A 12,254-nucleotide genomic window follows, 5' to 3' on the forward strand; every position below is an offset into this window, starting at 1 on the left:
ATGCGTAGCCAGGGTGCTTTGCTACTGCAGAAGGGGAGGAGGGATGGGTGGATTCCAGCCCCAAGCATCTGCCATCTGGGAGCTTCAGGAAATGGGATTGGAGTGGTGGAAACTTTCTGGTATGGGGTTTGGGTTTTTGTGTGGTGTTTTTTTCTTCTTTTTCTTTTTCCTTGCTTTCTACTTAATTGGAAGGATTTATGAAGAATACATAAGAGTATCTGAGCTTTTCCAGCTTGCCAAGGCAGCCTGCTTTTTCCTGGATATATCCACACTTTTTCTCCCCTGTCAAATTTTGAAGCCCCATTTAAAGTAAGTCATGTGCATCACCCATAGAAAGAGTATAAACTGTCAAGAGTAGCCCTGGGACCCGTTTTGTGATGGTCTTAGTGGTATAGACCTGAGGTGAATCCTCCCTTACAGTAGGAGTTGAGTGCTAGATAGGCTGAACATAATCCGACATAGCAGATAAGCAAGACAAACGATGGATTTATAGGTTTTAGTTTGACTCTGTAAGTTTTCCTGTTGCCTGGAAAGATAAGCAGGAGCCTCATAAAGCAGCTAACAGGGAGACTGGCAGTGAGGGTGGAAGCCTGGGTGGAGGTGTGGTGGCAGTACTTGAAAAAAGAGGGCCATGAAAATTAGTGGAAAATGTAAGTCCATGCTGGATTCCTACTCCTGCATAATATCTATTAGTGTGCAAAGTTTACAATAATTGGTAATGCAGTTTAGCAGCTCTGTACTGTGCTTTGTATGATAAACTGTGCTGTATTAAGTAGCACAAGCAGAGCCGGTGGCTAGCCCAGCATGTTGCTCAACTTTGGCTTTCTTTTCCAGAATGACAGTCCTTGGAAGCAATGTTCCAGGGGTGTTTGGTTCCTTCCTGCAGCTGTAAGTCATTGCAGCAGCACTAACCTGATCAAAGAGGAGAAGCACAGCCTGCCATAAGCTATTAAGTTAAAGCCTCAGACAAATCTCTGTTTTTGTCTGTCTTCAACTTGTCTCTTGTTTCTTGCTTGTTCTTCAGGCTCATTCTGGCTTTGAATCAGGCTGCAGCAATTGAATGGAAAAGGGAGGGAATTGTACTTGTGTATATTTGGGCAGAAATAAGCAGTTTTTGCAAAACTGGGGAAGCTCCAAAATGTACAGTATTTTTTTCATACATTCTTCTGCCAAAGTTACAGAAAAACAAAGCAGTGAGAGTTTTCGGAAACCCACTTACTTTATATAGACTACATAACACACTTCCTCGCCAGGGTTCATACTTTGCTCTGCAGCAGAAATCTTCTCTTTTCCATTTATAAGCCAGCTGTTGTTCAGTTCTTTTAGGACGTTTGAAGTAATTTCAGAACTGTAATAAAGAAGTACCAGAAGCCAGTAATGGTTGATCTGTTGGCACTGTTGCTAAGTAATATACTGCAATGCAAAAAGTTCTGTGTACTGCAGGTAGGGGTACCGCTGTCGTCCTCCTTAGCCCAGCCAAAATACTTTGCAAGAACAAAATCTTGGTCAAGGTTAGACCTTTTGATTTTTTTGGTAGCTGTACCATTCCTTTGCCCTATATCAGGGCTGATGATTTTCCATTACTAAGGTAGGTGTGTGGAATAAGAATATACCTGCATTCAGATGAGGAAGCTGTGAGGCTGAGATGCTGCCTTTAAATCCAAATATCCTGCTTCCTCAGCCAGAGGCTAATCTATGGCGTGCTTCCAATATTACTGTCATGGTTTCATGCTGTGTAAAATGAACCTTGAAGTGGTTTGCATGTTAATGCTTTTATATGTAGATGTCAGGTACAAACAAAAGATACTTTGAAGAATTTAATAATTTATACATGTTTTGAGATTTTGGTTTGGGAATTTTTTTTTTCAGAGGCATTGATCTAGATATGGTTCAACAACAGGAAACCACTAGGCTTGTGATACTACATTTGTACATGACCTTTGCCAAACCCATGTGTGTTTGTTTCTGTTTTGGGGTAGTGCTGACCTTCAGCTGTGGGTAACTGCTGTTTTTAGAGATGAGCCCTCCACCTTTAGGTCTTTGTCCTCAGTAGGAGTTGGGAGTCAGATCTGATGAACACATAAAGGTAGGTGAAGCTTTTCATAAGGAGATATTGTGAAGTTTAGAGCCTTCTGAAGTCTTCATGAGATTAAAGAGGTTAAAGGAGAAATCTGTATATTGTCAGCATGTAGCACAGTTTAAGCTTAGGGGCAACTAGACTTCATTGAGAAATATCTAAGTACATTCTTGATAAGGCTTTTCAGGAGAAAGTCAGTGCTGTTGTGTTTTGGAACAGATCATCTAGAGCTTCCCAGGGAGAGTCACCTAAATCATCTTTCAGTCTTACTCTGTTTCATCTAAGTTTTAATATTTTTTTTGTTTGTGTTGTTGTTGTTCTTAAACACATAAACAGATTTCTAAAGGACAACATATATTTTTCACTCAAAATACATGACGTGAATTTCAGGTAGACAAGATATGAAGGAAAAAGAATGTCCAAAATGTGGAAGGTTAAAAACCCACAAAACCAATGTAAATAGAAGAAGAAACTGTATTGGATAAATAGTATTGATTGAAGTTTTTTCTCCTAGAAGGGTATAGGACTTTTACATGGTGGTAAAACATGATTTAAGGAGTCCTTTTTGAGAATAAAAGGACTGTCTGTATGATTTTTAAAATTTGAATAGTCCAGCTACTTGTTGTTTTGAACACAGAAGCATTAAAATTAAACTAGTCTAATGGATATCTTTTCATCTTTTTCAGCTATGATGTTATCTTTGCGGGAGGCCCAGAAGAACTGCTAAAGAAATTTCAGGAAACTAATCATAAAGTGGTGTTTGCAGCAGATGGACTAATTTGGCCAGATAAAAGGCTGGCTGACAAGTATCCTGCTGTCCGGAGTGGAAAACGATTCCTGAACTCAGGAGGCAAGTGTAATTCTTGAACACAGTAAACTCTTGAACTTGAACATGACTCATTTCTGTTATCTGTTTTATGTATTTGTACGTGGAACTGTTCCTGAATTCCGCAAGTATAAAATCAAGGGCTAGATTTGCTGTCTTCCTCTTCCCTTCTCCCTCCCCACTTGAATAGCTCCTCTTCTGTGCTCAAGAATAGTTCTCATTCAAACTTGCTTAGTATTTGTTGGCAATAATTTGTAAAAAGCAGGTAAATAAAGTAACAGCGCAGCAAGCAACTGTGCCTTGTAATGAAATGCTGTGCAGGGATGACTCAGTTGCTACTGATTGTGTCGACTTCAGAAACAATCTAGTGTACAAGCCCAGTCAAAGCAGTATATGCTATTTATAGGCAGAGTTTAGCTTGGTCACAGAATTTCCTCACTTGGCTACCTTGTTCTTGGGGATCTCTGTATACAATGTAGATGTGCTCGTAACTCTGTCTGGCCTGTCAACATAGCTTAGGCAGTTCATTCAAAGAGAAGTGTGAGTTACTCCTGTTAATCTCAATGACATGTTAATTCTGGAGACCTTTTTAAAATGACAGCTTAGGTAATAATTTTGCAGTTGATTTAATACAGCACTGACACTGATATTGTTTCTATAGAGCACAGTATGTCACTTCTCCTAGGTACGTGGTCCTGGGCAGAGTGTAGATCTGGCAGTGTCCCTGTTCCTTTCTCTCTTCTTTACCTCACCTATTTGCTCTTTTTTTTCTCCTTTTTTTTTCTTCCTTAAACATTAACGTATATTGGATTTGAATTGAATTGTCTTTGTACTTTTGGCAGTATTAGGTTCAGGCTTCTCTGCCAGCAAGAAGCGATTGATGAAACTTTTTCCACAGATGGGCTTCATGGGAACAGTAGGGGTTTAATCTCATACTTTGGGGTTCTCAGGACCATCCTAAAAAGATCTGTTCCCTATTTTCTTTTTCCTTAAAATAGCATTAGTATTGTCGTGGTTTAACCCCAGCAAGTGGCTGTGTGATTTAAGCCCCACACAGGTACTCGCTCATTCCCTCTGGTGGGACGGGGGAGAGAATTGGAAGAGTAAAAGCAAGAAAGCTCGTGGGTTGAGATAAAGGTGATTTAATAAGTAAAGCAAAAGCCGTGTGCACAAGCAAAGCAAAACAAGGAATTCATTCACTCCTTCCCATGGGCAGGCAGGTGTTCAGACATCCCCAGGAAGCCAGGGCTCCATCACATGTAATGGTTACTTGGGAAGACAAATGCCATCACTCCAAATGTTCCCCCTCTTTCTCCTCCTTCCCCCAGCTCTATATGCTGAGCATGACGCCATATGGTGTGGGACATCCCTTGGGTCAGTTGGGGTCAGCTGTCCCGGCTGTGTCCCCTCCCAACCCCTTGTGCCCCCCCCAGCCCACTCGCTGGTGGGGTGAGAGGCAAAAAAGGCCCTGACTCTGTGTAAGCCCTGCTCAGAGGAACAAAAACATCCCTGTATTATCAGCACTGTTTTGGTCACTAATCTAAAACATAGCCCCATGCTAGCTATTAGAAAGAAAATAAGTCTATCCCAGCCAAACCCAGCACAGGATAAAAATGATCCTTAATTATGAACTCTAAAACAGAACTGGTATGTATCACAGGAAGAAAACTGGATATTGAGCCAAGATGTATGAATTTCATGCTTTTCCTTTGCTGGCACCAAAGAGTCAGAATGAAGTCCCTGACTGGTGGACAGCATTGGCAGAGTAGTGCTTTTTATGGAAATAACTTATGTGTGTCTGATATTGCAGGCTTTATTGGTTATGCTCCATATATAAATCGTATTGTGCAGCAATGGAATCTGCAGGATAATGATGATGACCAGCTGTTTTACACCAAAATCTATGTTGACCCATTGGCAAGGGTAGGTAGTGACTAACTTTTTTATTTCTTTCTGCTTGAAATAACATGCCTCTCCTCATAAAACATCAGGAGATAAAAATAACAGGAATGCTGTCTCTTTATTCCGGAGTGCCATGTTGACGGTTGTGTTTGCTCACCGGAGGTTCCTACTGTCGGAGTGATGAACAGGCTTCCAAAGGGTCATGACTTGATATATTATTTCAGGCTGTCTGCAGATCCAGGCAGGTTGTTCTTCGTTGTTAGAAATAATAGCTCTGAGGTATATGATTGGACACATTCATCTCAATGAGGGTCCCATGTATTTGGCAGTTTGACAGCTGGAGAATGTGGCATTTTTCCAGGGTGTCACTGCAATACTTGCTGATCCAGTGTGTTATATTTTGGCTTACTGCCATTTCAGATCCTGCCTGCAGCTGCCTCTCACTCCTAGCTTTTTGGGCAGATACATTCAATGAAGCTGCATTGTAAATTTTTGTGAAGACCTCTTTGTGCCCTAGCTTAACAAAATTCTGTGCTGAGTAGCAGCGTTAGAGCATGATAGATGACAGAGGCACGGCCCTGATGCTGGAAAAAGAGGACTAAGGTTAACAACGCATTGATGCAAAAAGACTTTTAGAAACTGACATTGCAGAATTTTGAGGTTGATTTTGAGCATTTGTATGCTTAAGTCAGATGTGAAGTTTCTGAAACACATACATGTTTTTCTATTAAGTTATGCCTGAAACACCAGGCGTGTTTAGATACAGATACAGAAATAGAATAGACTAGAATATTTCAGTTGGAAGGGACCTACACCATTCCTCTAGTCCAACTGCCTGACCAATACGGGGCTGACAAATAGTTAAAGCATGTTATTAAGGGCATTGTGAAAATGCACCTTAAAAACTTGACAGACTTGGCGCATCGACCACCTCTCTTGGAAGCCAGTTTCTGTGTCTGTCCATTCTTTCAGTAAAGAAATGCTTCCTAATGTCCAGTCTAAATCTCCCCTGGCACAGCTTTGAACCATTCCCATGCATCCCATCACTGGATCCCATGCAGAAGAGATCAGCACCTCCCTCTACAGTTCCCCTCCTCGGGAAGCTGCAGAGATCAATGAGGTCACCCCTCAGCCTCCTTCTCTCCAATCTAGACAAGCCCGAAGTCCTTATCTGCTCCTCATTGGGCATTCCTTCCAGCCCTTAATGTCTGAGTTGATTTTTATGCAAGTCAGATGCTAGATATGCAATTGAAAGGACAGTGTGTAGAGACATTAAAGCTGACTGTGCACCAAAGTCAAAAGTAATGTAATTAGCTGTCTAAACAAAGATTTTCTTGTAGGCAAAAAAAATGTGTACCTCTGCACAGTGTACTACTGCACTGTGATTCAAAACACCCCCATGGTGCTGAGCTTGGGTACTGTACTACACATTAGCCCTAATTGCCTGATTGCTTGCTGCTGCTGCAGTATAACTGTAACGTTATCGTAAAAACATTGGCTTTTAGAATGCCTCAACATCTTTGCTACTTTTATTTCAGGAACACATTAACATTACTTTGGACCACAAATGTACAATTTTCCAGACCCTAAATGGAGCTGTTGGTAAGTGTATTATTTGCACGTTGTGTTTTATTAATTGTTATTAACACTTTCTTTGCTTAACCATAAATATAATTCCCTAAACATATGCTTGTTTTAAAGAAGTAATTGGATGGGTAAACCCAATTACCAGATTAGTTACAGGTCTTCTGGGTTTAATATTAATTGATTTCTCCCATTGCTAAAATATTTGATTTAAGATGGAAACAATAGTTTTCAATAAATGGAGTTAGCAATAAAGTTAAGAACCATTTTTCTATCTGCCTTTCACAAACTTAGTTATAGAAGTAAGATTGGTAATCAAAATTGCATTTTAGATGTTCTTAAGGAAATGGCTATACATGATGAAATAGAATATGGAATAATGTGGAATTTCCTTTATTTAATTGTCCTGAATTTAAATTGAAAAATAGTATCTGTGCAAAATTCCTTTCTTACCCTTAACCTCTGATTATGGAACAACTCTTTATAATCAGATTTATCTGGAATAACTATGATTTCTCTATAGATAACATTTGCATAAAATTAGTTTTATTTTTAAAGCAGGTTTTATTCAGACTGAAGGCTACTGATGGCAAATGCTGAAGTTTGATGTAACCTTATTTCGCATAAAGAGCTCGAGATCTAGTTAAAACAATGAACAAAAGCTTCCAAATAAGTAACATTGGCAACATACCCAGCTGTTGCTATCATTGTATCAGCAAGAACTTAGACTCTGAAATTCTAGCTTTTATTTATAAACTGTTATCACTGTACGACCTTTGTTGATTTTCAGATGAAGTCCTTTTGAAATTTGAAGAAGGAAGAGTGAGAGCAAGGAATTCAGTGTATGACACATTGCCGATCACCATTCATGGAAATGGTCCAACTAAAGTGAGTGACAGTTTGTTTTTATTCTTGTACAAAGAGGTCAATTTTCAATAGAGGCAGAAACAACGGTGGAAGAGTCTGAAACACTTGTAGCACACCACCACTGTTCATTTCCAGTTAATAAGGATTGCAATGAGAAAAAAACCTATTCTAATAGCTCTCTCCATCATGTTATTCTGCTACCACTGTAACTTGATATTGCTGCTGAAACAACTCATATGCTCCCAAATTCATTGTAGCATGGGATACTAGAAGCGAATAAACTTATGTTAATTTGTTCACTGTCACAAAAAAATTCTTGAAGCTAACAAAGAAAGTCTATCTGTTTATTAAATGGTAATCAGAAGAATAGGTTTCAGGGAGAGAAAAATCTAACCAAGAGTCACAGGCTGGGGTACAAAGCAGTACACACTTGATCCTACTGCAGACCTTGATATGTGTTGGCACATAAAAAAATATGTTGTATATAGGCAAAAATATGTGTGTGTGTGTGTGCATATATACACACACACAGCTGGCTTTTGTTATTGCATCTTCAGTGTCAGTGATCACTGCCGGCAATTTACCTGTGGCTCATGAGCTTTGGGTTCATGGTAGAGCACTGTCTGCCCTGTGAAACTGCTGTTTTGGCAGCTTCTGTCCATGTGTGAGGATTCAGTAGTCCAAAGGACCTGGCATGGTTTTTCTGAGAGAAATGGCTACGTTTTAGTCATCTGGCAGTTGCATTTTTTTGTTACATGGCAAAGCAGTGTAAAGATGTATCATTTCTAATAGTCTCTGTTGGTGGAAGGATTGGGCATGGCTTCTTTCTAAGTTCTTCTGAATACATGTTCCTTACTGTAGCTCCATATTTTCAGGCAAAATACCTCCCAGGAGAATGAAATAAAGCTTGAAACTCATTACTACACCAAAGACTGTCTTCTTAGTTTTTGTACTGTATTTCATCTTTGGAATGAGTGACTATAATGATGCTGAGCCCAGAGAGTGGTGGTGAAGGGAGTCAAATCCAGTTGGCGGCCGGTCATGAGTGGTGTCCCCCAGGGCTCAGTGTTGGGGCCGGTCCTATTCAATATCTTCATTGATGATCGGGATGAGGGGATCAAGTGCACCCTCCGTAAGTTTGCAGACAACACCAACTTGTGTGGAGTCTTGATCTGCTGGAGGGCAGGAAGGTTCTGCAGACGGACCTGGACAGGCTGGATCGTTGGGCCAGAGACAACGGTATGAGATTCAACAAGGCCAAATGCTGGGTCCTGCACTTGGGTCACAACAACCCCATGCAACGCTACAGGCTTGGGGAGGAGTGGCTGGAGAGCTGCCCAGCAGAGAAGCACCTGGGTGTGTTGGTTGACAGCCGGCTGAACATGAGCCAGCAGTGTGCTCAGGCGGCCAAGAAGGCCGACAGCATCCTGGCTTGTATCAGGAACAGTGTGGCCAGCAGGAGCAGAGAAGCAATCGTGCCCTGTAGTCAGCACTGGTGAGGCTGCATCTTAAATACTGTGTTAATGTTTTGGGTTCCTCTCTATAAGAAGAACATTGAGGTGCTGGAGCGTGTCCAGAGAAGGGCAACAAAGTTGGTGAAGGGTCTGGAGAACAAGTCTGATGAGGAGTGGCTGAAGGAACTGGGGTTGTTTAGTCTGGAGAAGAGGAGGCTGAGGGGAGACCTTATCACTACCTGAAAGGAGGTTGTAGTGAGGTGGGTGTTGTTCTCCCCGGTAACTAGCGACAAGTAACTAGGACAAGAGGAAATGGCTTCAAGTTGCATCAAGGGAGGTTTATATTCAATATTAGGAAAAATTCCTTTACTGAAAGAGTGGTCAGGCATTGGAACAGGCTGCCCAGAGAGGTGGTGGAGTCACCATACCTGGAGGTGTTAAAAAGATGTGTATATGTGGCACTTAGAGACATGGTTTAGGAGGCACGGAGGTGTTGGGTTGATGGTTGCGCTTGATGATCTTCTCAAATCTTTATGATTCTATGATTCTATGCCTTTATCTGTTTGGCTTATAACTACTCAGAAATGGTGAAATATATGACCAATTTCTTCCATGTTGCTACAGTTACTTTGCCTCAACTCTATCCTCAACTTACCTATCATCACTGGCTTTGTTGGCACTTTGTCAGTGAAAAGAAAGGTTCTGTATTTTGCAGTTGGGCAAGCAGTTTTAGGTTGGAACTCGTTATACTAATCCACAAGTTATGCTTCATTAATCAAAACTCAATCTCTGCATATAGTGATGTAGCTTTAAAAACAGGAAACTCTTGCTCTGTATCCCTTTGTCAATGTGATTAGATTCTTCTGTTTTAAACATAGAATAGGACAATAATATCATGGGATTGAAAAAAGTTTTCACTAGTTAGTAAATAAACTATTGTGAAAGTAATTCCCAGAATTAACTCCAAACAGTAAACGTTTTTATTTATAAGAATGTTCTGTTTTATATTTAATCTCTTTAGTTTGCAGATTAGTAAATAACGTCAGTCAGAGACACTACTTCAAAAGGATGCTAAATTATCCCAACATCCTAACATGTGTTTTTTGATTCCTCAGCTGTAATGGCTTTTTTGTGAAGTATTCATTTTTTTTTTGTAGACTTTATTGTACATCCCTGAAACTGAGTTCAAGCAATTCGCTGTATGCTCTGGCTAGAATGATTTTCAATATGCATAAATCAACACCCAAAATATGATAAAATGCAGACAGAGTATTGGCTGGATTGTTTTTTCTGTACAAACTTACATTCCATCTGTCCAATTTTTGATGAGGGCAGTAGAGCAGGAATCGATAGCAGCCTTCACTCAGGCAGACCTTCCTTGGCATGAGTTCCCTTAACCATTGCAAATGGCAGTAGAGTGAAGTTTGGCACAAACTTCCCATGGCATTCAGGGTGACAGGGCAGCCCGGGCAGCCCATCGACAGAAAAAGTACATATTTTGTTCAGTGCCAGATCAAAATGTGTTAAGAAGCTAGATGCTGCTTTAAAATGGATCCCACTGCCTGGCTTCTGAACCTTGGCATAGATTGCCAAAAATACATCACCTGAGCACCTCTCTTCTACATTTCCTATATGTTTTTTGTATGATCACTGTTCATTTTAGGAAAAGAATTAACCTATAATCATTTTTGTTTGGCTTAAAATCACACCCAGCAGCTTTTGAGAACTGAATGATCTATAGTCTGTGCCTTGGAAGTCATACAAGCATTTAGTTGGTAGTTGTTATGTTTGCAACAACTTTTTGGTTTAACTGAAGCTATAAATATAGATGCTAGGAGAATATCATCTCTGGTTTGTAAATGAAAAGAAGAAAAAGCTTTTACCAGCTATTTTTGTATGATTGGGTTTGTGTGGGGTTTTTTTTCTTAAATAAGAGACAGTCAATTGCCTTGAGGTATAAGGGGCTCAGTGAGTAAGCCTGAATTTTTTAGAAAGTACAAATCACCATCTGCATGTACATTTCATTAATCTGAATTGTTCACTTATTTACCAGATTCACTTGAATTATTTGGGCAACTATATCCCCAATGCTTGGACGCGGGAAACTGGTTGCAGTATTTGCGATTTAGACTTACTAGACCTGTCAACAGTAACGGTAAGAATACTTTTCACAAGAACAAAATCCTTCTGAATGCATTTGATAGTGTATAGTGATTTCTGAGGCAAAGCATCTTCAGTATGCTATATCATGTTCTGTAGACACCTCAGGTTATTTTTTCTGGGATATGAAACTGTACAGATGGAATTTCAGTTTACTGGAAGTATCATTACTTTTATAAATGTTTTTATGCATGCATTATAATATAGGCTTCCCCAATATTACTGAAGATGATCCCATCCCCAAAAGTCCTCCAGATCCTTACATCTGTTCATTGAGGGTGAATGAATATTTTTTGATCATGTAAAATTCAAGTGAATGATTAGAATTTTGGAGATGTAAAAAAAACTCTTTAGGTATCTCAGATTTTTAAATGCAGACCTACAAAAAGCTTAAATATGCATCAGTTCAATAATTTCTGTTACAAATAGAAGTTAACAGTTAACTGTAACATAGTTACATGTTACTGCTTTCTGAGAGATATAGAGAGAAATAGTCAATCTTGTAAAGGTTGATACAGGTATCTGTACTGTATATGCAAATGTGTATCTGTAGAATAAATCTGATGTAACTAAGATCAGATATCAGTTCAGTCTTCAGATTCTTGTAGGACAAATGTACACGTACGCATTTGTGTGCGCATATGACAAATATTTGGGAACTTATTTTGGCTCTTTGGCTCCAAGCATGACGTCTTTTAGTGTCTTTACGAATATTTTGGCTTGTACTCAGTAAATTTTAGGCAGAGTAAATACTAAGATTTACCATGTGGAAATAGAAGGCTTGGACTTAAAAGAACATTCTGATTATTCTTAACAGGCTTTTTCCAGCAGCTGTTTCATTTCTGTTCTCTATTGAAGATTTGAATGGGAACAGGTTGTAGAGGATCATGTTAAGGATAGCATGAAAGAAGTAGAGGATTGTTATCTTCGTAATGAAAAGACAAAGTGAAAGACTTTCTGGACAATAAGCAGCTTATGGACTGGAATATAAATTTAAGAAGTTATTGCTGGAATTGTAATAACTTCCGTATTCTTTGTATATATTTTTTAAATTTCAATTTTGCTTTGAAAATACAACATTTGAATGGTGTTCTACTGAAATAGTGTTTGCACTCTCAACGTAAAGTTTACCTGAGGAAAATAAGTTGTCTAACTTTTTCCTAATGGTGTTGGCAATTAAAACAGGGTTGGGTAGCAGTTAAATCTTAAAGCCAGTAATGGGGAGTAACTTGCAGTGATTTACTGGATAGCTTCCTATAGTTTATGTGCATTTACTTGGAACATGTCCTCCTTACTGTAATTCATTCTTTGGACTTCATTCCTCACTGACTCTGCCAGCAGAAATAACGAGACTTTTCCTTGGCCTCAGTGGAAGTGTTTACTT

The 12,254-nt window shown here is 39.5% G+C and overlaps 1 protein-coding gene across 2 annotated transcripts in view; it reads left to right on the forward strand.

Annotated features, from left to right (window-relative positions):
• Window positions 1-12,254, forward strand: part of PLOD2 (procollagen-lysine,2-oxoglutarate 5-dioxygenase 2) — a 56,449-nt gene that overhangs the window by 22,206 nt on the left and 21,989 nt on the right. For both annotated transcript variants that reach the window (XM_064457663.1, XM_064457662.1), the window contains exons 4-8: window positions 2,764-2,927; window positions 4,714-4,826; window positions 6,344-6,407; window positions 7,180-7,277; window positions 10,764-10,865. In XM_064457663.1, coding sequence (XP_064313733.1) covers window positions 2,764-2,927; window positions 4,714-4,826; window positions 6,344-6,407; window positions 7,180-7,277; window positions 10,764-10,865 — 541 coding nt within the window. The remainder of the gene's footprint in view (window positions 1-2,763; window positions 2,928-4,713; window positions 4,827-6,343; window positions 6,408-7,179; window positions 7,278-10,763; window positions 10,866-12,254) is intronic.

The sequence above is a fragment of the Phalacrocorax carbo genome, chromosome 7 (assembly GCF_963921805.1).
Source record: "Phalacrocorax carbo chromosome 7, bPhaCar2.1, whole genome shotgun sequence".
Taxonomy (NCBI): domain Eukaryota; kingdom Metazoa; phylum Chordata; class Aves; order Suliformes; family Phalacrocoracidae; genus Phalacrocorax; species Phalacrocorax carbo.